The 26,715-nt window shown below is 39.6% G+C and overlaps 1 protein-coding gene across 1 annotated transcript in view; it reads left to right on the top strand.

Moving 5' to 3' along the window:
• The window catches only part of LOC121924996, a 174,686-nt gene that overhangs the window by 37,030 nt on the left and 110,941 nt on the right, over window positions 1-26,715 (top strand). Inside the window, exons 4-5 of the mRNA XM_042456654.1 lie at window positions 979-1,107; window positions 8,313-13,922. Of these exons, the coding sequence (XP_042312588.1) occupies window positions 979-1,107; window positions 8,313-13,922 (5,739 nt within the window). The remainder of the gene's footprint in view (window positions 1-978; window positions 1,108-8,312; window positions 13,923-26,715) is intronic.

Genomic DNA, 26,715 nt, shown 5'->3' with positions numbered 1-26,715 from the left:
TGGACCTGAAATCCACTGCAAATCCAATCCTGACAATGGAATGAATTGTCTGTGCCAAAATGCAGACCCTTTAAACTTTAAGGTCCTGGGTTGCTTCCCCAATAGTGCAAATGAAACATGATTAGCTTTCACACACTGGCAATCATGCTTCAAACGTGCTATTGAGAAGCCATTCACGGGATTTCCCCATGAATGATTTGTTGCTGTAGCATTCCTGGTTCTTCACAGGATAAGTCCTTCATCTGAAAATCTTCTGCACAATTATCCATTTTAGCTAGGATTATGGCTTTTTCTTCCCCCTTTTTACCCCATCTGATAATCTCCTTAGAGAAAGAAGTTTGGAGCATTAAGCTTTCAAAGGTTCAATTATTCAGTGAAATTGATTGTGTCTACAAAAGTTTATGCTACAAATTTCTTTCAGTCAGTCTCAAACATGCTACAAAAATAGGGTTGATCCTATTTGTAAGACAGTACAGCGGGCCATTGGCAACCACTGGGGTTTGGTTCCAGGACCGCTATGGATACCAAAACCCATAGATGTTCAAGTTCATTAAATACAATGGCATAGTAAAATGATGTCCATTATATAAAATAGAAAAATCAAGGTTTGATTTTTGGAATTTATATATTTTTGAATATTTTCAAGCCATGGATGCTTGAATCCATGGATAAAAAAATCTGTGGATACAGAGGCCAGACTGTACAGCTATGAAATTCATGGGGTCACCGTAAGTCGACAGGTAACTTGGAGGCACACATACACACATATATCCTGGGAAGTTCTTTTGAGATGAAATGAGCATTTGTTAACTTGCTAAAGACAAATATGAGTGCATAGATAGAAATCACAAAGATACTAAAGGTACTAAATGACAGAGTGTGATTTGTGGCATGCCAGTCTGATTTTTCTTTTTTTAAAATGGGTTTCAGGAAATCTTTCTTTCTTTTTCTCTCTTCCCCTCAACATTGTTCTGACAGAGGGAGCTGGCCTTTAATGTCTGAACGTGAGACAAGTGAGTCCTACCAATCCCTTGTCCCACATAATCTTCTTTTTACTGGGTTTGATGTAAATGAAGAGTCAAGATCTCAAATGCCAGTCACAAGCAGGTATCTAGTATGCACTGCTGTAAATGATTAGTGAAAATGCACCTGCTAGTGTTTTGTGGGCATGCACATTAATGTTGTTTGTGTCTTCTGAGAGCTTGTGGCTTCTAATATCCTTAGATGAATACTGGCTTAGATTTGCTTTTAAAAACACAATTTATGTAATTCTGTATGGTCTTTGGGAAAGCCAGCATGGCATAATGGTTTGATTGTTGGACTAGGCCCCGTTTCACCTTGGAAACCCATTTGGGAAGTCACACTCACTCAGCCTGAGAGGAAGGTAAAGGCAAACACCTTTTGAATAAATTCTGCTAAGAAAACACTGTGATAGATTCACTTTGGGGCTGTCATAATTCAGAAATGACTCGAAGGAACACAACAACAACAACCAGGACTTAGAAATAACTAGCTGAAATTAATGCTGTTACATTTTTCTTTGTTTCATTTCGAGTAACAGCTTCCACTGATATTACTGTTAATCATTTTAATTCTGTGATGTTAAAGTTGAAGGATTTAAGAGTAGTGAGCAACTTGCAACTTCAAGATTTTGCTTTGGAGGGCTTATTTTCAAGCCTTTGGTGCCATTTTAAATTTTTTAATTTAAAATTAAGCTTTTTAAAAAATGAAAAGCAACACTAATGACATGTTACTTGAGAATAATGTAATATGTTACTTTTAATATTTTTGAGTACTGTACTGGCAACCGATTACTTTATTTTTAATGTCATACTAATGCAGTATTTCCAAGCTCGTGTTGGTGGAAATGTGTTGCTTGAGTACTGCATATTTATATGTATAGTGGGATGTATTTGTGTGTGTTATAAAATGTTTATAGTTGCCAATCCAGGAGCATGCCAGCCCTAAGATTTCAGTGCTGAAATGTGAGACCTAGGGACACAGCTGTTGATGTCTTACATAGATGTAAAGCCCTGCTGATGTTATTAAACATAATTCGTTAAGTATCAATCACAGTTGCTCAAAGCATGTAATTCAAATAGTAAAAACCAAGTCTAACAAGTAAGAAAACAGTTCTCTGGTTGGAAATAAAGTTTTCCAAGCTTAGCACACTTCCCCAGTACTATTGTTTTTTGTGGGTTTTTCGGGCTATGTGGTCATGTTCTAGAAGAATTTCTTCCTGACGTTTCCCCAGTACTGCTTTTAATCTCCTAGTAAGCACTGCTTTTTGAAACAAGTGGAAATTATAGTCTAACCAAATAAAGTTTTCCAAGTTCTTCTTTGGATGGAAAACAGTCTGTGGTAGCCACTTGAAAGTAGCGTCCAGCAGCCATGTAAGATTATACCTCCTTGCCCTGAAGACTAGGGAACAGAGACCAGGCCCTGGGATGTGGGAATGCTAATTAAGGCCCAGTACACGCAGGTGGTGAAATGTTGCTCCTCTTTGCTGTATCCATATGTGGCTGCACAGATGCGCACTCAAAAAGGAGCCGCTCTATGCAGCTCCTTTTTTCCACCGTCATAAGGGCTGCAATGCAGCCCTATGATGCCATTCCAGGTGCGCGCACCTGTTATGTCACTAGGGCTGGGCGCATCTGGACAGCCAGCACTATTGAGCCCTGATATCACTGCAGTGTGCCCGTCTGTACCAGGCCTATGATCCAGAACACACTGCAGAAATAATCCACTTTAACTGTCCTGGCTCAGTGCTAGGGAATCCTAAGAATTATAGTTTATTGTAGCATCAGAACTCTCTGGCAGAGAAGGCTAAATGTCTCACAAAACTATAGTTCCTATAATTCCCTAGCATTGAGCCAGGGCAGTTAAAGTGGTCCCAAACTGGATTATTTCTGCAGTGTGTTTTTGACCTGTTACCAGGTCTGTGTTGTATCTAATGGTGTGCATATATTAGCAGAAGAGATTGTTCTTCCCTTTCAGGGAAACAGAACTAGATTTTCCCTCTAACTGGTAGAGTCTAACATGACCCCGTCCATTCCATCTGCTCCAGTGAATTGAAAGATGTTCTAATAGGTTTTTTGCTTTAAGAATGAGAAGACAGTTGTTGTCATGAGAGGGCAATTTCTATGAGTGGGAACTTGTTCTTCTGCAACTGGAGCTCCTTCTGTTTACTGTCTCTTAGGTGAGAAACATTAGCTGTGATCCACTGTAGGTACAATTTATGTGTGAGGGTTTTCTGTTTGCTCATTTTGCCATAGTTTACAGTGTAGTTTACAGTGGAACCTCTCTGAGTTTTCATTTTCTGGATCAAAAATTTAGGGTAGAGGGTAAGTGTAAGCACAACTATACACAGCATTATGTGTTTTGTTCCTTCTTAATTATATTTCAAGGGAAGATTTCATAATGCCATCATAATACAGATACATTTCCATTGCTTCAAGAACACATTTATATAGTGGAGCAGAAAACATTTTAGATAAACAAAAAGTGAAGTGGCTTTATATAACTGGTCACATAATCTTAAAAAACAGATATGACAGGTGTCAAATATAGTATTTTTTATTTATTAAAAAGTTTATTGTTGTTGTGTATCTTCAAGTCACTTCCAACTTATGGCAACCCTAAGGCAAACTTATCACAGAGTTTCTTGGCAGGTTTTGTTCAGAGGGGGGTTGCCATTGCCATCCTCTGAGGCTGAGAGAGTGTGAGTTGCCCAAGGTCACCCAGTGAGTTTTCATGGCCGAGCAAGGATTCAAATCCTGGTCTACAATCATATTGTAACACTGAAACCACTATTACACACTGGCTTTATATCCTGCCTTATATCTGATGCACTAAGGACAGTGTACAATAACACCAACTGAGGACAGTAAACAACAATAACAATAATTTAAAAAACCCCTAAAAACATATTAAATGATGTATCACTTAAAACTGGACAGTTTAAAACCAGTTACAGTGTTGACCATAGCCTATGTACAAATTGGATAAAATCAATTAGGTCTTGACAGTTAGGCCCTGGATGGTTGCTACATTCAGTTAAGTAAGAAGATCAAGGAGAACTTAATCTAAATATGATGTAAAGGGGATGTCCACACATTCTTAAATGTGTTGTAATTAATGAAAAGGGGTAAATGGTTTAATACATAGGATTCCTCACCACCAACTGGAAATCTTCTCTGGTAAATGTCTGCTAAGCTAGCTCTACCAAATTGCTATCAGCATGGGACCAGACAGGTCATGAACTTGTAAATCCATGTTCAAGAACATATTGCCACTCCTAAGGTGTTAGTAGTGGCAGACTTTACACAAGGTAGATACATACAATTAGGAGCCACAATGTAGTGGTTCATTCTATTTGGAAAGCCTTGTAACTCAGCTGGAGGCACATTTATGTGAAAGTAAGCCCTGATGACTAGGATCAGAGCCTTAGGAAGATTTGCAGTTAACAACATAAACTCATTAGCATTCATGCCTTTATCACTTTATGTTACTGCTAGTTTTTATTTACACTTTACAGTTATTGTGTTTTACTTTGGAAAACTTCTTGAGAGTTTTTACCCTTAACAGAAAGATGTACCTTTTTAAAACAAAATAAATGTCTCATCTAGATTTTGCCATTCTCATTTTCTCTTAACTATGGACATTGTGTTTGACTTGTAACATATAAAGCAGCTAAGAAACATAGGGGTAACAAAGTCTTGCAAATATGTTACTCAAATTCACTTGGCCATCTGTCCATACATAACTTTGTTTCATTTGTGAGATGCCTATGGCATTAGTAGAGAGAAAACAAACAGTTCATTTGTAGTCTTGATCACCCCAAGGCAATTGATGCCATATCCTTCCTGAAACAAGGCCCGTCTGGCATTCCAGATTTCATCTGTCAAATATTGGAGGGCATGAGATTAGGCTACATTTCACAGTACCTTGAAGAGAAATACCTCCCTTTTCATCCCCAATATTTTTGGTCCATTTTCTCCAAAAATTGTGTCTACAAATGTGTCTCCCATTTCCCAGTAGTGCCCCCAAGCCTCTGTAGGGTTCTAATGACATTTTGCTGCATTCGCAGGCATTGTAGCACTCCCCTCACCTGTTTCAGGCCTACATGGTCCTTTTCTTTAAACAGGAGTCACTGTACAGGCTTAAGAGTGCTGCCCTGGGGAGAAATTGCAGAGGCTTGTTTGGCAATGGCCAGTCATGGGGATTGCAGGCATGGGATCTCAAAGAACCATAAAACAACCTTGGAAGCTACATGGACCCCACAGGCTGTATTTCCCCTGGTATGGATCACTTTCAGGCCTTGTTTCAGGAAGGATATGGCATAAATTGCCTTGGGGTGATCTTTGTAAAGACAAAAACAAAGGGGATTCATCCTATTGATACTCTTGGGCCTTTCACTAGCTTACAATATCATCAGCTATAGCTTTCTGGAAAGATTGTCTGTGAGAGGCATTGTTTAACAGTCATGCTTGGATGATTGTTACCTGAAGACGAAGATCATTTTTGAGGGTCATAATACCCATATCATGACCCTCAAAAATGATCTTCGTGTGGCTCTTTTCTCTCTTTCCCATCTATCTATAGCTGCCCTGATAACTTGGTCATCCAGACTTTTCCTCTGAAGTGTATGAAAATGACACCTAGCTGTGGTGTTTTAGCTTTCCTCACCCCCACAACCCTCCAAACTAACTGAAAATTGGATGAAACCAAAACTGGAACTAATATAATGTCATGTTGGGTTCAAGAAAAACATAGTAGTGCAACCTAGTGGGAGTGCTCAGGATGAGTTAGCCCCTGCCCCTGGCATAGCAAATGTATAAGTAATGTTGTCATTGCCTGTTATTGTGCCAGTGTATTTGGGCTTTTATGGGTAGAAGAACTCTTCAGATCTTGATAGCATGCTTTGTCTCCATGGGAAAGTGGTGAGATTACCCAAAATCCTGTGAAAATGCCTTGAGATTCCAATACATACTTTTTTGTATATAGTAATGCATCCAATATTTTAAAGGCAAAGCATGATTGCATGACAATTTAAGCTTTATGTGCAGCAAATATTGTCTTTGTTCTCATGAGGCACATTTTTTTACTTTAAAATATATTTCAACACAGTTCATCATGACCTACGAAAGATCAGAGATAAGGAACATGTGCTGCCAAATGCTGGGCTCACTGCTACATGTGCCCCTTCTCTGAACAAAGCAGTATAGGTTGAGTCTTTCTTTTTCCAAAATGCTTGCGACTAGAAGTGTTTGGGATTTTGGAGTTTTTCAGATTCTGGAATATTTGCACAAAAATAATGAGATATCTTGGAGATGGGACTCTATTCTAAACATGAAATTCATTTCTGTTTTATATGCACCTTATACACATAGCCTTAAAGTAATTTTATACACAATATTTTAATAATATTGTGTACATTGAGCCGTCAGAAAGCAAAGGTGTCACAATCTCAAGTAGACAATTTTGGAGTATTTTGTATTTTGGAATGCTGAATAAGAAAGGCTCAACCTGTATAGAGTTTTCAAGGATCTGATTGCCCTGATTCCCACATGTGGTGAATTTAAGATATTTTGATTTCTAGGAAACATATTCTGGGGTAGCCATATTGGCTAGATCACTCCTGTAATCCTGTAAAGGTATTGCCTAGATCACTCTTGCACAGCTTGGGACTCACTGAACCAGCATTACCATCTACTTGCCAAATTACAGTCTCCCTTGCTGATTTTGCAGTCCCAAGAAGGCAGTGTAAACAGAGGTTTATACAGTTTCTGCTGCTATCCGTGGCTAGTGCTGTGCATTCAGTATGATGCCTCAAAACACGTTTGAATCCAAAGTGAATGGTTATCTGAGCAGTAGTGCCATCTAAAGTAGAAAGCTTGTTACAGTGGGCCCTTGGTATCCACTGGAGTTTGGTTCCAGGACCCTTGTGGATATCAAAATCAATGGATGCTCAAGTTCTGTTAAATACAATGGCAAAGTAATATTATGTCCCTTATATAATAGCAAAATCAAGGTTTTCTTTCTGGAATTTATATATATATTTAATGTTTTCAAGCTGTGGATGGTTGAAACACTGGATAAAGAATACATGAAAATGGCGGGCCAACTATAATTTGCACCACTGGTTGGTGCTGGGAGAAAGCTTGCATTCTCAACAACTGATGTCCACTTTACTTGCACACAAATGATCTAGGCAAAGGAGCCAGATGACGGTAGAAAGCAAAGGCAGCAGCTGCCTATCATAGCTGACATGAAAAGGCAAAAAGCAGTGGCCAGTCTGAATCTGTGGTCTTGTATTCACTAGCAAGCATGATGGAAAGATGAGTGTAGACTGTGTACTTGTACCAACAGTAGAGATGCATGTAGATCAGTGATTCTCAACCTTCCTAATGCTGCGACCCTTTAATACAGTTGCTCATGTTGTGGTGACCCCCCCCCCCAACCATAAAATTATTTTTGCCTCGGTTCCTAATCAGAAATATGTATTTTCCAATGGTCTTAGGCGACCCCTGTGAAAGGGTTTTTCGACCCCCAAAGGAGTCATGGCCCACAGGTTGAGAACCGGTGATGTAGATTAATAAGTCAGAGTTAAGTGGGATAATGGTAGGAAAACAGTAGGCCCAAGAGTTTCAGCATTGTGCACAGAAATGAGTGGCCATTTCAGTGTGGCCTGTAACATATGGTACTTCACTTTTAGTAGTATATCTAGGATGCTATCAGTACTTCACTTAGATTTAACTTATACATGTTTACTCATAAGCACATTTGCTGGGTCATACTCAGTTCTAAATTGTGTTAGGATTGTAGTCATGATTTAGGGAAACACAGATGTATGTAATAAAAAAGTAAAACTAGAGTAACATTGAACTTTGTAGCCTTTTACAGTCAGAAACAATATGATCCCTCCATACTAAAATTTTCCATCTGAAATTCAATCCCATTCTGATGAGTTTTCCATGTTTGGCATTTGTCTTAGGCTTTATTTTATGTGTATTATGGTGCAAAAGGAGAGAAACAGCATGCAGAACAATAAATTATTTAAAATGATCCATAGAACGTTAATCCACATATCTAACATGGTAGCCTGTAGAAATATATCTCCATGTAATGAATCTCTCAGAATTTTTATGATGTTTGAGCCTCTGGTAGCTTGCCTCATGAAAGCAAACAGCCAACTTTTTAGTGCATGTGCCTGCATGGCTTTGAAACTTTGTGGCTTTTAATTTTATTTTATTTTTTGTGTTCCACTGTATTGCTAAACTGAACTGAATATACATTTCCATTGTTGGCAGCCTTAGTAACGAAGGCCTGTGCAGCAATGCCGGTGAAGAATCACTTGGTGCAAACATATTTGCAGTATCTCCAGAGGTGACAGCACTGGAGGATTTTCTGCACCAACAAGAGCAAGCAGTGTCTGACTTCTCAGAGTGGGCTAGTGAAGGAAACAAAGACAAAAGCCAAGTTCTGCCAATGCCTCTGGTGGAGTGTGTCAAGGAGCATGCTGCTGTGAGTCTTGAGGATACCTATGGAGAGTTACCTGGTCTACTGTCGTACCCAAACACTGTGAATGACAAAACCACAAGAACTATTCCCGATCCATCTCTCAGCAGTGATTCAGATACTCTACCACCTGCTGCCACCTTTGCAATAAAGGATGAAAAAACTCCAGATGATTTTAGCTCAGCACTTAATCCTTTGTCAGATGCCACTTGGATGCCAGGAGCTGGGACTGAACAAACCATTTCCAGTGAATCAGATTCATTACAACAGAGTGAACAGCTGAATGATAAGCAAAATGTACATGTTGTCCCATTACCTATGAGTGAAGAAGGGCTGGATTACTGTATCCCTCAAGGGACCAGCCAACCAGGAGAATCTTTGGAAGGGGGCCATGGGGAGCAAACTGTACTAAAACTAGGTGGACAGAACACAGATGGCCCAAACAGCCTGGTAATGAAAAAAGAAACTTTAATCCTAAATTGTCCCACAGCAGGAGGTTCAGACACTGAAAAACACAGAGCAGTTGTTGAGGGTCAAAGTTTTGTCAGCCCCATTGCCTCCATCAGTGAAAGCAGCAATGACACAGCAACAAGCAAAAGAGATGACCCTTACCATATTTTTCCTGAAGAGAATAGCGAGCACTCTGGTCTCATTTCTGCCCTGCACAGTTTGCCCTTCACTCCTTGTGATTTGTCTCTGATAACCATGACTGAAGAAAAAAACAGGGGCTGCCCACCTGAAAGAGAATGCCCAGATCAAACCACAAGTAAACCAGAAACCCTCTTTCTTACCAAAAGAGAAAATCGCAGTGGGAATTTACTAGTGAGCCCTGAGCCTCCCGGTGTGTCCTTGTTGCCTGAGGAAAATGAAAAACAGAAAGCAAGTACTGCTGCCTCTGAGAAGAGAGCAGAGCATGCCAGCGGCAAAGAAATCACAAAAGCTGAGTGTGTGAGTGAGGGAAACATTGCTCTCGCTGACCCAGAAAATCTTGTGTGTTTTGGGAGAGAAGATTCCATTGTAGATAAAAGATTGTCCCCGTTGGGAAATGTAAAAGACTTCACAAGTGAGAGTGAGCTTACTGAGCTCATTAAAAAAGACAGTCTAGTATCTCAGGAAAACAAAGACATTTCTTTGGGAGAGGTTGGAAGTCAAGAGAGGCCAGTTTTAACAAGTCCTCTTGTACAGGAAGAGGTAAACCTTTCTCAAGGGACCTTGCTAAACTTTGATATTAACAAAATGGAAGAGAGTCCTAACACCAACTCAGGTGATTACTGGAGCTTTCTGGCAAACAGTGTTCAAAGTGATGCCGGTGGCAAAGTTTTGGAAAATGATTTATGTTCAGAACATATTCTGAATGTACCTGAAGAGCATTTACCTGAATTAAATAGGAGATCAGAGAGAGAAAAAACAGCCCCCCATGAGGAGGAGGAGGATAAAAGCCTTCTGTCTGTGGAAGCACTACATTTACAAGAGAAAATGTGCCCACAGAGCTGTGATCTTTTAACAGAAGACACACAGCTCAGCTTTACAGCCTGTGAAATGGCAGAGAAAATTTGTTTAGTAGACACACATGGTTCACTGATGCTGCACTCGGAGGACAATGCTGTTATGCAAAATGAGCGAGATGGATCCTGGGAGCATACACTTTCTCAAAGAACTGAATGGGAGCTGGAAGGCCAAGCAATGCATGAAATAACATCTGAAGGCAACACAGCATTTGCAGAAATAATACCAGCTCCTAAAGCAGAACCCGAGCATCAGGACTTAAATGAACAGGCGAGGATTGCTGGATGCATTACAGGAGTAAAAACAAAAATCCAGGAGGATCTAACCTGTTTTGAAAGCAAACCACAGATGCTGACTTGCAGTGAAGCTGCCTGTGTACCTGTGACAGTTGCTGAGCAAAGCAACCCTGTGGGTCAGAGAGAAAGTAATGAAACTGGTCAAGAGGAATATAAAATTGACATGAAAAGTCAGGTAACCAACACAAATGTGGCACAGAAAGCTAAAAGCAAATTGGACTCCCTGCAGCAAGTACAACAGGAACAAGTGACTGAAGAACATAACCCAAGTATGAGAGAGGATTATTCTGGCAGCCTACAACTAACATCAAACACTGTAAAGGCTGATTTCCAGCAGACGAAACTGGGAGATTTACAAGATTGCAGCATAAGAGAGCATAATGATGCACTAGAGAGCAGTGATGGAGAAACATCTTTGGAAACTCTTCACAGAAAGGCTGCAGACGTACAACAGATGGTGGACATTTTCATGCCATTTCCACAAGTAGAAATGAAAGATAGTCTGGAGTCCTTTCACTTTATTTGCAGTAATCAACACCACCTTTCAAAAACAGAACTTGAAAAGGTGGATCATGCCAGTCTTACAGCACTAAGAAGTTCCAATGAACAACAGCTTAATGAAACTCTGCCTGAAAGGGCCCATTCACAGGACTCAGAGGATCCCAGTGGCTTTCAACCACCATGTGAAAGTGAAATAAAAGTAATAGATGATATACATAAACCCCAAATTGAGCTACAGGTGAAATCAAATGTTTCAACAGCTGTTGCAGATGAAAATGCACCATTGCCAAATATTTCTGAATCTATGGCACAGATTGTAGAAGTAAGCAACCTGAAAACTCTAGCAAGCAGTCAAATGGAAGAAAGTTGTCTTGACCAACAAGCCATAAGTAAGTTAAACCAGGATGTTTCTGATTCTCTGATTTTAAGTGATCTTTGTGAAGGAGCAGATCACAGTGATGCTGAAGAGCCTGTCATAAGCATGCAATCGGATGGCTTACATGGACTGACAGACTACACAGGTGAAAGTACCACTGGTATTACAGAATGTGATCCAACAGTGCAGAAAACAATCTCTCCTAATGTCGAACTGCCACAGACTTTGACAACAGATATCAAAATGACTTGTGCTGATGATGGCTATAAAAGTAATGAGTCCAACCTTAAAGTAACAGAATTGGCAGAAAAAAGATCCCATACAGAAATAGAAGAGAAGACAAGTTTAGTGGATGAAACCACCAAGAAATATGAACCTGGGGAAATAAATTATGAAAGGGACTTGATTGTCACAGGAGCTGAAAATGCAGGAATACAGGAATCAATACAGTTACATAGTCCTTTATTACCTGAACTCACAGACATGGTTTCCAGCAATGTTTTGAGTAAAACAGACAGCATTCAAAAGACAGAGTTCCTACCAGCTGACTCCCAGGCAGATCTACCAACTCTTTCTGTACCTGCATTTTCAGATAATCAGCACACCGGAGTGAGCCAGCAACCAACAAAATGTATGAATGACGGCATTGTGGATGGATTACAAAAGGATGAGCTAGAAATTACAGCGTACCAAGGCTTCTTAGGTGCCACTCCCAATTTTCAGATTGTTGCTCCAGCTGCTACACCTGTACATTCGGGTGATACTTCAGCAGAGAAAAGCACAGCAGATCAAAGGATGCCCGAAGTACTAAATTCAGATACCATTCCTTTAGAGTCAGTCCCTGAGAAGGACTCTGTGATTCCAAGCCAAGGCAAGGAAGAGAGTGTCTTCACCTCACAGGACTCTTCTGAGCAAGGACAGTTGGAAGGTAATTTGTCACCATTTAATTTCAAGAAACTGCAGACTGAGATCTCGGCAATTAAAACAAAAGGAGCAAAAAGTGATGTAAACTTCAAAGCCCAGCAGTTTGACAGCTCGGTAGAATCTGTTTTCAGCCTTTCAAGCTTAGAAGAGAAGCTTCTGAGCCTTTCATCTTTTGGTAAGCAAACAGACTGTAATGAGGACACTGCAACAAACATCGCTTGTGTGGATGACAAGCACAGTGAGAGTGTGCAAAATATAGACAATGCAGAAAAAAACCAGGGTGCATTTGCTGAGAATTTCAGTATCCCGAAGATGGAAATAAGTACTCCTAAATCTGCAGAGACCTCTGAAAAACAGCACGATGATCAATCTTCCAGGACCTTTGGTATTGGTTTTTTTGATTTCAGGAAGCATATTAGCAAAATATTTGAGAAGACAGTTCCAAGTACTCTCACTACAGAGGTGCCTCACCATTCAGCTGAAAACAGAGCAGATGAGAGAGACAGTCCATCAGCCAAAGTAATACCTCAGTGTAAGCCGGGACTGGAAGAAGCTGATGGAATAATTGGGAGTGCTGATCAGAAACCAGAAGGAGGTGTATTCCCCTTAGAGGCTGAGGTTTTAGATAGAGCTACTAAACAGAAAATAGTGCAGGAAGAAAAGTCATTGACAAACTCACCAGAGTATTGTTTGTCTGATGCTTTTTCAGAAAATATCCCAATTAAAAAATATTATGCAAGTGAAGAAGTGCTCACAAGTTTGCCAAAGTTAGATAGTCAAGTAGACAGTTCAAGCAGCATCAGGGTGAAGGGAGAGGCAAATGAATGTGCAAGTGCTGTAAGTAATGATAACAGTGCGAATGGGATGAGCCTCGAAACAGAAAAGCTGCAACCGGCATATTCATATAGCTCAGAAACGGAGGATTTACCTCCCTCTTCTGACAGTGAGCTGTCTTTAATGATTACGTCATTGAATAAATTTGTTCCAGCAAGTGATTTTGGCAGAATGACCATGGCAGAAGTGGGGGAAGGCAGTTTAATTAGTCTAGGTAGTGCAGAGCCAGGTTCATCTGAAAACCAGTGTCACAACTCAATGCCAAGTGTAGACAAGGGAACCAAAGAGAATGTCACTAACCTAGGGAACACTTCAGCATTGCCCCATCTTCTACATGGTCTTTGTGTGTACAGTGAACAAATGGAGCAGTCCAGTAAATTGCCTGATGAAAATAAGAAGAAATCTACTTGCTGCAACCTTTTAGATGAAAATACACTTCAGGAGAAAGCCTTTGAAAGTACAACATCCTTGTCAGTGTTAATAGATAGCCAAGAAAAAGAGAAAACTCAAGACATAGCAATACATGGACTAATAGATTACTTAAAAAATGAAGTAAGCCTTGAAGATGATTCTCCAGGTGACTGCAAACCCAATGACGGGTGTGGGGAAGAAGTAAATGACATCATGTTCAGCATAGCAGAAGCAGAAGAACATATTTCTGTTGACACCCCTAAAACAGGTATCGCCAGTACATTATTCACTGCTGACTGTGTCTCACCCTTGCAGTCTAGCATATGTGATCAGGGAATGGATTCAAAAAAGATTTCAGAAACCATTCAAAAGATGGAGCCTAAATTGTTTACTGATGTGCCTTCTCCAAATCAATCTGGAGAACAGAATTTGGGACTTGAGAAGCCCCTTCTAGATGTCCAGAAAAAGGAATCAACCACTTCACTTCTTGAATCTGAACAAAGCCTCCCTAGTTCATCTCTTAACGTGGCCATGGATGGCTTACCAGCTAAAAGGTACTTTTTACACTTATATGTAACAGAGATTTGCTATTATACTGAAGTTCAAATAAGACTGCATACAGTAAAGATGAATCAATTTCTTGTTAAGTTGAGCTGCTTAGTGTAAAATAATTACTTGACTAACTAGAGGAAAAATGGACCCCCCCAGTGGAATCTGATCTTCTTTAAGGAAAAGGTTCATGGTTTGATGTAGGCAATAATAATGTAGTCTGGGATCTGTATAAACTTAGAACTTCCCCTGCCCATTTTATGTATTATTGGCTGTGTAACTTAGGGGCTGTACAGATTGGCCATTATGTCTGGCCTGGGGGCAGAGTCATGGCATGGCGTCCATACGACGCATGCCCCAACTCCACCCCCATGGCGCTGTGATGCCATGCACTGCTTCACACAATATGTGAAGGCATGGTACTCCTCTGCCACTGCATTTACACAATGCAGCCTCAAAGGAGCACCTTAAAGCCATGGCGCCACGGCTATCACATTCTTTCCACTTTTGCAGCTCCTTTTTGTGCCCTGGAAAGACCAGATCTGGAGAAGATGGAGGCAGCTGTAGGCTGCCCCTTTAGGGGCAGTCTGCACAGCCCTTAGACTGTAATCCTGTATATATTTTCCTGGGTTTAAGTCTCTTTAAAATCAGTAAAGCTTTCTTCTGAGTAGACATCTGAGGGATTTCATATTTATAGCATTATGGGCTGCATCTGCACTGCAGAAAGAATGTACAGTAGTTTGAATCTGAAGTTGAAGGTTTTCATGGCCAGCATCCATAGTTTTTTGTGGGTTTTTCAGGCTATGTGGCCATGTTCTAGAAGAGTTTCTTTCTGACATTTCAACAGCATCTGTGGTTTGCATGATGCCAGCCACAGATGCTGTCGAAACGTCAGGAACAAACTCTTATAAAACATGGCCACATAGCCCGAAAAACCCACAAAAAACAATGTAGTTTGACATTGTTTATCTGCCTTGGCTCAATGATATGGAATTATGAAATGTGTAGTTTGTTGTAGCACCAGAGGTCTTTGACAAAGAAGGCTAACTATCTCTTCAAACTACAAATCCCACAATTCCAAAGCACTGAGCCAAGGCAGTGACAAATGAGACCATGGCAGTTGATATGGTGTCAAACTGCATTATTTATGCAGTGCAGATGCAGCCATGGTCTCTCATTGGTCAGTGGTAATTCAGATGATCCCTAGTATCTATAAATCAGGCAGCTCTTCAATTATTTTGACGAACAGACTCAATTATTATGCCTATGCTTACAGATCTGAAAAGTTTGACCAGAGGCTTTATTCTGCTACTTACTGTAAAATTAACCTACATATTTCAGGCTTGTCTTCAAATGTTGACTGCTGTTCTGAAATGCACCACTGACTTTGTAGTCAGTGTTGGCACATTGAGGTTGCAATTAGTATGTTATGTTCCTGCATTCAGGTTAAGTTTTCATATGTCTGGGACTGTAAACCTGAGATTTGGATGCCCTGTTTGGTTCTCCCACAAAGAAAGCACCTTCCTAATTTAAGACCACCAGGCTAGAAAGCAATTCAACAGGTTGGCTCCCTCTATTCTCCCTCCCTCCTCTTCTACCCTATTTGGTCCTTCCAAACTAGAGATGAGTGGAGAAGTCTTAAACCTGTAATCAAGATTTTTTTTAAAAAAAACCAAACCCAAATGTTCAATTACAAGTTGATACTATTTTGCATTAATTGAGTAGTCATGAGGTTTAGCAGATCTCTTATTTGCCTTTCTCGCACCCTTTTGAAATATATTCTGCAGTTTTTTTTAAAATCACTACTTTTCAGGAATTTCAGGACACACTTTGTATGAATTATTCTGAAGCCTATAAATTTAGACCTTGTCCTCTAACTAATGATGCTCCTGCTTTTTCTATAACCTCAGCAATTTCCCTGAGCTTTGTCATTCTCTCCTTGCTGTACCTGAGAAGGACACTATAGCGGTAGCAGCCAAAGACACCTCAGATGAGGTGAGAGCTGACATCAGAGTAGAAAGTTACAGTGGAAAGCATTAACTGTTTCAAAGGATACTTCTGCTCTTGTTTCAGAATCATTCTTTCTAAGGGCATGAAAATGAATTTGACACTTAAACTCCAGCTTGGTTTTAGCTTAGCTACAATAATGATATGGAAGGAAACGGAATCATTCCTCCAACTTATAATCAGTGCTTCATTTGAGCCAGCATTGTTTCACAAGGGAGTCTGTTCTCAGTGTTATGTCTCAGCACTGGGGCAGTTAATAATAGAGTTGCTCTTTCCTTTCCTTTCCTTTCATGAGTAAGCACAATATTTTGATACATCTAGAATTAGGGCAAAGTCCTTCCAGGACTTTCATTTTATTTTCATGGCTTTATTAGTAACTAGCTATCATGAATAAAGTTTACTTGACAATGAGATACTGGCTGTGGGTCTAAAAGAGGCTACATGCACAAGAGTTTTGTCTAGAGAGGGGGAAATGGCAACTGTGCTTCGAAATGGACTTAGAGCCCTTTCAGACTACACAATTGTAGTGCCATGAGTCCACTTTAACTGCCATGGTTGCATCCTACAGACTCCTAGGAATTGTTGTTTAGGAAGGAATTAACACTCTGGCAGACAATTTTTTTTATATATTCACCTTCCTAAATGGCAAATCCCAAGAATTCATAGGATGCTACTACAGCAGTTAAACTGGAATCATAGCACCATGATTATGCAGTGTGAACGGGCCCTTAAACTGTAGTATCTCATACCACTTTAAAGACTACTTGTAATCTGTGTTTCACATCGTATTAATGTGAATACATGTGAAGCTGATAACTTAAACAATTGCTGTTGCCACATGGTGAAGTTAAGGGCGGAGGAAGTGTTATTTTAGTGATGCCTAGAATACATGACTGCATATTAAGCAGGTGGTATACATGGAATATGCTGCCTTGCTGACTGCAAATCAAAATGCCAGTTATGATCTTTGTTTATTCTGTTGGAGGAAAAGCTGTCATTGCTCATGAGAGCAAAAAGTGTTTTCAAGAACACAAATTTACATTACCTCAGAAAAGAGGTCTTCAGAGACCTGATTTTTCTGTCTTTGCTTTCTTTACTGTACTATTAGCAAAGGAACGTGTTCTTTCTGAATGAAATTGTCAGTTGCAGATCTCCTGAGAGATTTGGAGAGAGGAAAAGAGCATGAATATTTTGGAAAATAATAATAGGTGACATATTTTGATACCTGTGATAAGTGGGGTGGTGTCTTGAGGAGCAGCTGCTAATGCATAACTATATCTTTAGGCTTGAATATGCTTGAGGAATTTTTATCACCTGTTTTTCCTGTCTAAATATTTCTTCCAAGTGGCAGCAGCTGCTGCTTTGTGCAGAACAGCTTACTTTTTTTAGCTGCATGCCTCTGGATATATACATGTTGCATAGGAATACAGAACAATGTGAAGCACAAATACAAGAACAGAGGGCATCCCAAGGCAGTTAACAAGGAATATGACCTTTGTTTAGACTTGCTTATTTCAGGAATGTATAATTACAGGAGGAATAGATAATATATGTGTTAACTAGATTGCCTATCCCTGTTTTATAGTCCCTTGTACCACCCATTCTTAGGAGTATGAGAACTGAAGCATTGTGGGCACAGTAATCTTGCAAGGTTGGCTCTCCTCTTTTCTAAGTCCTCTACCTTTTCAGATCAGCTTTTTCTATCTTGCAGCAATACTCTTACAGATTTGGGAAATGTAGTTCCTTTTAGCTGTGTGGACAAAACTGGTCACTTTCTAAAGTTTGGGCATTATAAAACATCTGGTGGGTGGTTTTTTGGGCCTGCTCAAACACAGACTAGCTGCTGTGTTTTGGCTGCTATAGCATTTCCAAACTTGGGTTTTGTCCAAAATATAAGGCACACCTACAGAACAAATAGTTCCCAACAACTCAGGCAATGAAAGACTCAAAAGAATAATTAGATTGTCTGATTCAAGGAAAACTTTACCTTTTAAAAACTCAAAATACATATTACTCAGAATTCTGTGTATCTGCCTGCCACTTGTCCCTGGTCAGGAGAAAGGCAGACATGGCCTTTCTGCTATTTTTCAATTTATACTCCCTTCCTCATGGTGCTGGGTTTTGTTTTGTTTTGGTGCCTGTAGAGAGAAAGAGATTCAGAGACCTAATATCTTTTCTTTTACATAGGTGAGTGAAGGGGATGGGGTACTGAGTGTTTATCAATTAATTTAATTTATTTATCTAGATATGTGACACAGGTCAACTTAAAATGAAGACTAAAACAAAATAAAGCTAAAATCTTGATGATAGCAAAGTTAAAACACAAACCCGCTATCATGTTAAAATGCTATTAATTTTAACAGGTATAAAATCATTTTAAAAACAACACATTAAAAACAGCAAGCTCCGCAAATGCTCCCTGCAACCACTTAACCATCAAATGGCTGTTTTAATAAAAATGTGTTTGCTTACTGGAAGAAAGGGAGTAGAGAGGGGGCCAGCCTAGCCTCCTATGGAAGGGATTTCCACAGCCTGGAAACAGACACTGAGAAGGCTCTCTACTGTGTCCTCACCAAATGTAGTTGTGAAGTTCCTAGGACTGAGAGAAAGTTCATATAGGGAGAGGCACTCTTTCATATAGGCTGGCCCTGACCCTAAACTGCATAGGTCATAACCAGAACATTGAATTGTGCCTGGAAATCAACTGGTATCCTGTGAAACTGTTTCACCAAGGGACATACAGTCCTTGTAACTAGTACCACTCTGATCTCAAACTTTTGGAGCCACTGAAGTTTCTGAACAGTTTCCAAAGGCATCCCCAAGCAGAGTGTTGTACATAGCCTTCTACTATGAACCCTGCCTCCACTCACATGCAGTCTCCAGATGGACTGGAAAAACCAAAAGTCCCCTAGTTTTGTTCAAATCCTTTCCAGTATTTTTAGAGCTCTTTGTGACATTTTCCCCATCCTGAAGCATTCCCAGGGAACTGTTAGTACTTTTTAGTCCTACTCCCTAGGTCAATTTAAATTAATCCAGTGTTTCTCAAAATTAAATATACCTCTCCATGGCTGTCTATCTGTGTTATACAAGCTGAAAATCCCTTATCCAAAAATCTGAAACCTGAAATATTCCAAAATGTGACACTTTTTTCATAGATGGCTGAAATAGTTACACCTTTGCTTTCTAATGGTTCAGTGTACACAAACTTTGTTTCATGCACAAAATTATTAAAAAATATTGTATAAAAATACCTTTTGGCTATGTCAGTATGCAAAGGGATCCTGTAGTACCTTTGAGACTAACTGTATAGAAAAAGTTGTAGCATAACCTTTTGTAGACTTGGTCTACTTCCTTAGATGCATTGAGTAAAATGAGGCTCAGTCAGGAATTTTATAATTAAAGTTTATGAATACCTATGGAAGTACAAAAATGTTTGGTGATGAGGTGACAAGTTCTGCTTTTAATGATGGTCATTGAGGCAGGAGGGAAGATGTTGGCTATGGCCAGGTGTCTGTATGAAATGGTAAGAGGGAATTTTTGAATGTGGTGTGGGCAAGCTGGGAACCAGAAGGAGATATGTTAAATTGTCCAAGAGCATCCAGTGTTATAGTATGTGTAGTGTGTCAGGAAGCCATTGTCTTTGTTCAACCCGCTGTTGATGGACTGGAGTTAGTGAATATGTTATTTCTCTTCCTGTTTCTATTTGAGCTATGTGTATAAAGTGTATATGGGACATAAATGAATTTTGTGTTTAGACTTGGACCCTATCTTCAAGATATCACATTAGGTATATGCAGATATTCCAAAATCTGGAGAGAGAGAAACCAAACCAAATTCTGAAACACTTCTGGTCATGTCCATTGCAGACAAAGGAGACTCATCCTGTACCAGAACTAGCTAAGATAGCCACCACCAAGAAACATAGTGGCTGTTCCCAGGACAATAAATTCAATAGAGATGGAAAAGGGAATGCTAACAATAAAAGAAAATGATCCTAATGCTTAACTGGAATAATATTGCTAAAGCACTTCAGCTATAACTTCTAAATAATAATTAAAAAGAGCCCAGTTAAAATTAGTAAAAGTCAATTTCTGAAGCATTGTCTGAATTTAGGCATGACAGGTGATGCATGGGAGGGGGAGAAAAAAAGCCCCTAGGATATTTCAATTCAGATGGGAAACCATGAATATGCAGGTAACATAACAACAACAACAACAACAACTTTTTTCCCTTTCCGGATAAGCTCCCCCTCTCCTTTTCTGGAAAGTCCCATCCATGGACTTTTCCCCCCTTTCTGGATAATCCCTCTGACAGGCATAAAGAAGCTATTATGCACAGATGCCACTGACATCACTTATTTTTTGGAGACTGGAGGTCTCAAATTGATACTGATATCAGTGTAAATGATCCTGGCCCAGGGAGAGAAAAGCAGTGAAAGACAATGAAGAGTAGTGTGAGAAGCCAAGAGCTGCAAATACAGTTTGGATATATCCTATCAGTCTGCTTCTGGCAAATGGTGATTCTCTGTGTTGGCTGAAAATCAGTTCATACATTATTCATTTAAGTCCCAGCCAATGTGGGAGTTGAAGTCTTCCCATGTCTTTAAGAACACAATGTGAAAACGGCTCTCACTTCCTTTAATTACATGAAATCTCCATTAAGGTGTATGTTTTTATCTGCCCCATACATATACTAACTATTCAAAACTCAAAAAGTTCAATTGAATTCAATTATGCTAATTTCCATTGAGTCTAAGGATGTAGTAATGATGTAGTCCATATTAGTATTATATGGGCTTTGTTCAATTTGGTGGTTTCTTTACCAGAGTTTGGAAACTTGTTTTTCTTTTTTTAAAGGAATTCATTGTGTAACTCATTATAAAGAATCCCATCCTTAGTAAATTGCTATTATGGCTGAATTAGTCAGTCAGTATTATTATGTGTTACTTTTTAGGTCAGAGCATGAGGAATTCACATAAAAAGTAAATAGCTTTTGAAAAAAAATCCCCTCAAAGTGATCCCTAAAAACATCTTCCCACACACAAAAAAACTCAAGTTGTTACATTACTTGCAAAAGTAATGCTGCTATGTATCACCCTATGTGTTTACAGATAGCATCACTTCTTGTAATGCATCACTTCATGCTGTGGTACATGCATGTTGGACTGCAGCTCCTATCAATCCCCAGCCAATTAAAGCTCTGGTCCAACACATCTGGAAGACACTGGAATTGTTGGAAGCTACACAGCATTGTAAGGCCTGCCAGAAATGACTGAAAACTGGTTTGCATCAGGATATTACCTGGAAATCTAAACAACTGAATTGGGTAGCAAATAAATCATAGCAGCTAGTTATTCAACAATGGCACTAGAGATATTTGCATTTATGCTTGCCAGGTGGAAACGTTCTTCTGTATGCTATTCTTGTTTTGTCAGTTGTCAAGGTAATTAAGAAACATAAAATGAAAGCAGGTTCTTTTTCAAACAATGACTTCATTTTTGTGTTTGTTTTGCATAGGAAGAAAGGAATGCTTTAAAACATTTCAAACACTCCCCCCTTCCCCATGTGTGAAGAACGGGGTCACTTCCAGGCATGATGCTAACGTCTTTGTCTTCACATTACCTAGGATAATCTGGCAAATATGTGATATGTAAAGATAGGGATTTCTCCTCCCAAATAATGGCTGGTGCCCACTGAGCACAGTGGAATGAAAGACAGGCTTACCATGTCTAGAATGGGGAGCTGCTGCCCTCCACATGTGGTGGAATTACAACCCCTGTCATCCCTGACAATTGTCCAGACTGACTTGGGCTACTGAACTGAAATCCACCGACATCTGAAAGACAACAGCTTTTCCAGCACTGCCACAGACTTTGCCATGAATGGAGCCAAGGTACTGCAGATGGAATGTAGTCCTCTTGCAAGGTTCTCCAAAGTGGCTTACATCTCCTTTTGTAGGTGTTCTGCCAGTATTATGAACACTGGAATAATATTATGAGCTTACTTTACATCAGGAGGGGAATCATGCAGTCCTCTAGATGTTGTTGGACTGCAGTATACCTCTAAATTGGTTGTGCTGTTCAGGGCTCCTAGTAGTTGAAGTCCAACATCTCTTGAAGGATTGCATGATTTCCACATGTACTTTACTGCTTAATCATATAAGGAATTCACCTGATTTTGCCTCCTTCAGTTAAATTATTTCCCTACATAAGTCCTATATGTGATGAGAATTATTAATATAATGCCTTTTTAGTTGAGATACCACATTATTTTCAAGAACCCTTTCACACTACACAGTTACAGTATTATGATGCCACTTTAACTGCCATGAATCCTGGGATTTGCAATTTGCTGAGGCAATGGAGCTCTCTGGCTGAGAATTCTTAATACTCTCCCTTAACTAAAATTTCAGTATTTCATCAGATGTTGCTGTGGCACTTAAACTAGAATCATAGCATAATAATTACATAGTGTGAAAGGGCCTTTAGCAATGTTTTTTGGGGGGTTTATTACACTGATAAGATTGTTAGGCACTCCCTTCTCCTAAAAAGTGGCTTGGTTAAAAATACCTTCCAGAACATGCATGGAAAATGTGTCTTCAGTTCTGAAAGAAACATTTCTAAAACAAAAAAATAGGCTTGCCTTACAGACAATGTTTAAATATTTATTTATTTATGGGATTTATAACTTGCCTTTCTCCCAAAATAGGAGTAAAGACAGATTGGAATGCCAGTCTCAAATGTTGTGGTTCATTTACAAGCAGATGCTGTAACCACAAAGCTGGTAACATAGTTTTGGACTGGGGGCAACTTCTAGGATGATGACCCAAATTAGATTTTGAGTCAGGCTTGAGCAGTTGAGAGTACATGGCTCTTGAGACCATGGTTCTTTCTGCAGTTCAATAAGCCAGAAAACTTAAAACATCAAGAAGCTGAAGTGAAGAGTCCAGTTGCTGTTTAGGCAAAAGCGAACTGAAATTCTGTGGGATTCTGTGATATGCTTCCTATTTTTAATGGAAGGCAGAAATCAAAATGGGCACAACAGTTTACCAGAGAGCAGAAATGAACTTGGAATACTTTGCAGGGACCAGACAGGAAGACGTCCTTGGGCCCTTGTTAATATGAGCAGATGGTGATTATGATCCAGTTGTAAACCAAAGCAGGGGGCTGTCTGTACTGTGTCTGGTTTGGTTGTACAAATGTTCTTCTACAATGTGCAGCTGGTCAGTGGGACCATTATTACAAACACAAATGTTAAAGTGGAAGTAGAAAAAGAAAAAAAAACCAAAGCGTGAGACAAAAGGGACTGAGGGAATATTTAGAAATGCAGAGGTAGAACGATGATACCAAGGACTAAAGGCATGAATTCAAGCCAAATGCTGTATCAAGGAGGTGTCATCCTGTGCTCAATAAAAAATACATACGTTATAAGCGGACATGTCAGGGGTTATGCTGTTTTAAAATGTTAAATGTTTTTAAGCAATAGACAACATCTAACTGGAATGCAGGAACCTTTTCTTAGATCTTGTCACTGAACCCAAGTAAGCAGCAGATAGATTCCTTGGTTTTTGGGACTCTTTCCACCAGTTCTGGCTGACATTCAAGATCTCTTGGGCCAACTTTTGTTTTCAGCTGGAAACTATGCAAAGTGTCATGATTTCATAGTGTTGGGACCCAATCGGCTGAGCTTTGGTGGCTTCTCTGAACATTTCCATTGCTTATACTATCAAAGGTTTATAGATGGGGTTTTGAATCTCCAAATACAAATTGGAATGTAAAGAAAAAAATTCTTACCAAGCTCCAAGTCATATATCAAGACTGTTGATCTTTAATTTTCAGCCACCACAAATAATTTCCATGAGTTTTAGATTCATGTGTAGGAAGTGGTTTTAAATATCCGGTTCTTGTTTAGTTATTTAGTTAAATAAATACTTACTGGAAAATTGATATCTGTGCTGAGCCAATTTATTGAGATAAAAGTGAACATGTTAGTCTTAGGCTGCAGCCACACTGCAGAGATAATCCAGTTTGATACCACTTTAACTTCCATGGCTCAATGCTATGGAGTTCTGGGAACTGTAGTTTATTTTGGCACCAGAGTTTTCTGACAGAGAAGGCTAAATGTCTCACAAAACTACAATTCCCAGAATTCCATAACACTGAGCCACAACAGTTAAAGTGGTGTAAAACTGGATTATTCCTGCAGTGTGGATGCAGCCTCAGTAACTTGATGGAATTTATTTCTGAGTAAAAATGCACAATACAGGCCCAGCTGAGTCATTTTGTGGATCTTTAAAAACACACTGATGACTTATAGCTGATGAATACTAAACACTGAAGAAGCAAATATTTTATTTAGAATTTTGTAAATAAAGTAAAATATTTTAAAAAATAGAAAAAAAGAGTAGTCTATGAGAACTTTATAGACAGAATGAATCACACAGGTCCAAAACACACTGCAGAAATAATCCAGGTTGAGACTGCTTTAAATTGCCCTGGCTCAGTGCTAGAGAGTTCTGGGAACTATAGTTTGTGAGACGTTTAGCCTTCTCTGTCAGAGAGTTCTGGTGTCACAATAAACTACAATTTTCAGTATTCCCTAGTACTGAGCCAAGGCAGTTAAAGCAGTCTCAAATTGGGTTATTTCTGTAGTGTGTTTTGGACGTAAAGGCAGTTTTGTTCATGGTTTCAAATGTAAGATTTACATTGTTCCTTAATCTCATGCTGCATACAGAAAATAATTTATATGGGCCATGTGGGCAGCACTAGCCCTTGGTAACTTGAAAACACAGATATTTTTTTCTTTTCATTTTACCAATTAGCTTTAATCTCATCCATGGCAGTGAGTGAAAAAAAATGTGCAGGTGAACTAGGCAGTTTTTGTTTTGTTTTTTGGCTCGTCAGTTTTACTTCTAGGATACAAAAAGCAGAGGTACACCTTATGTGTTGGCTATAACAAAAAAATACCAAAATGTGACAAAATGTTATAAAAAACAGATGTTGGGAGGAGGGGGAAATGACTTGAATTTGAAGTCATGTTGTCTGCATGATATTCCAGAATGAGAGTCTGCAGACATTCAAATGAGGATCTCTTGGGTGATCTGATGGTTTTAGGTTTCACCTAGAGTAAATCATAGGTATATTTCAGACAAGGAAGAGCACAAAGAAGACCCTCTTCTTCTGAAAATATAATATCCAACTGTGAGCTCAGAACTGTCTCCATTTTGGGCAAGCTCCAAAAATTTAGAAAAACTTTAAAATTTGTTCTGGAAGCCAATGATATTACAAAAAGAAGAGTCCTGTAATACTGTGAAGATGACTGGTAACATCTATATTGTGGTTTACATATTCAGGGGCTAGAGGGCATTTCCCCAGATCCATTGTACAGTCAGCCCTCCTTATCATGGACTTTTTATCCACATATTCAACCATCCACAGCTTGAAAATATTTTAAAAATATATAAATTTCAAAAAGCATTGATTTTGCCATTTCATATAAGGAACACCATTTCACTATGCCATTGATTTTAATGGGAATTGAACATCCACAGATTTTGGCATCCATGAGGGGTTTTGGAACAAAAGCCCAGCAGATACCAAGGGCCCACAGTATCACAAAAACTAAAAGGTTCTTGCCTCTCCACATAGCTACCCCTATGATGCCTATCCTAGTAGCTGGTAACACCCATATCAGTGGGAGCTGTGATTCCACTCCAAGAATGAACTATCCATGGTGCTGACCTTAGTTTGGAGATAGGATGCAGAACTTTAGGTAGTTCAAAGTTAAAGATAAAAGCTTGGTGTGGATTCACTGCTCCTCTGACACAAAAGCCACCACTCAATGCTGGCTGATCCTGAAGGCTAGAGCTAAGGTATACCCTTTTCTTAATATTGGCTGTTTCTTGAAATACTTTGTTGTTATTTGGCTACAAGTCAACTTTGATTTATGTTGAACCTATGAATGAGTGACCCCAAGAGCCGTGGTCTTTAGCTGCTCTGTTCATATCTTACAAACTTAGGGTTCTGGCTTTCTTGACCAAATCCACTTGTTCTGCAGTTTTCCTCTTTTTCAATTGCTTTCCATTTTCCTAAGCATTTTACTCTTTTCCAGTGAATCAGGTTATCTCATGATATATCTAGATGTGATGCTCTCTGTTCAGTCATTTTGGCTTCTAGGGCGAAATGAGGCCTAATTTGATCTAGAACCCATTCATTTGTCTTTTAAGATACAGGAGCTTCTATAACAAATTTAATTAGAGCCCATTGTAGGACAGAAAAATGACTGTGTGTATACTACAGGCACTGAGTGCATCTGTGCTGACCACTTAATCTGGAACCGGTCCAGAGCACTATGCTCTGGACTGACTATGATGGCAACAGTGTTTCATAGTGCATATGGGTCAGCTGGGCCAGTGCTACATTGGCCCCACTGGCTCATGGGCACTTAGTGCTGTTGCTGCTGAAGCATCACCAACCAAGCAGCTCCTTGTGAGAGACTTCCCATTGCTTGTGCTGAGGTCAGAAGGGGGGTGCCCTACTGTGTGGTCAACAAATAAGGGGTTGCACTGACCCTTCCTTATTGATCGCACAGGTGCCCTATTTTGACTTCAGCAGAAGCAATGGTACACAGGACAAAGGGCCCCGTGTTTTTCTAATTGTACCTCCTGGCTCCAAACTGATGCAGCTCAGTCCCCCAGAAATACCAAACAAAGGCTGGAGTAGAATAAAACATTCCCCCCTCCCCTCATTTCTGGGTGCCTCTTGGTGTTAGGGGAAGTGAGGGAATTGTATTT

This window comes from Sceloporus undulatus, chromosome 3 (assembly GCF_019175285.1).
Source record: "Sceloporus undulatus isolate JIND9_A2432 ecotype Alabama chromosome 3, SceUnd_v1.1, whole genome shotgun sequence".
NCBI classification, from domain to species: domain Eukaryota; kingdom Metazoa; phylum Chordata; class Lepidosauria; order Squamata; family Phrynosomatidae; genus Sceloporus; species Sceloporus undulatus.
Note: the sequence above shows the minus strand (reverse complement) of the source record. Positions and strands in the feature narration are given on the sequence as shown.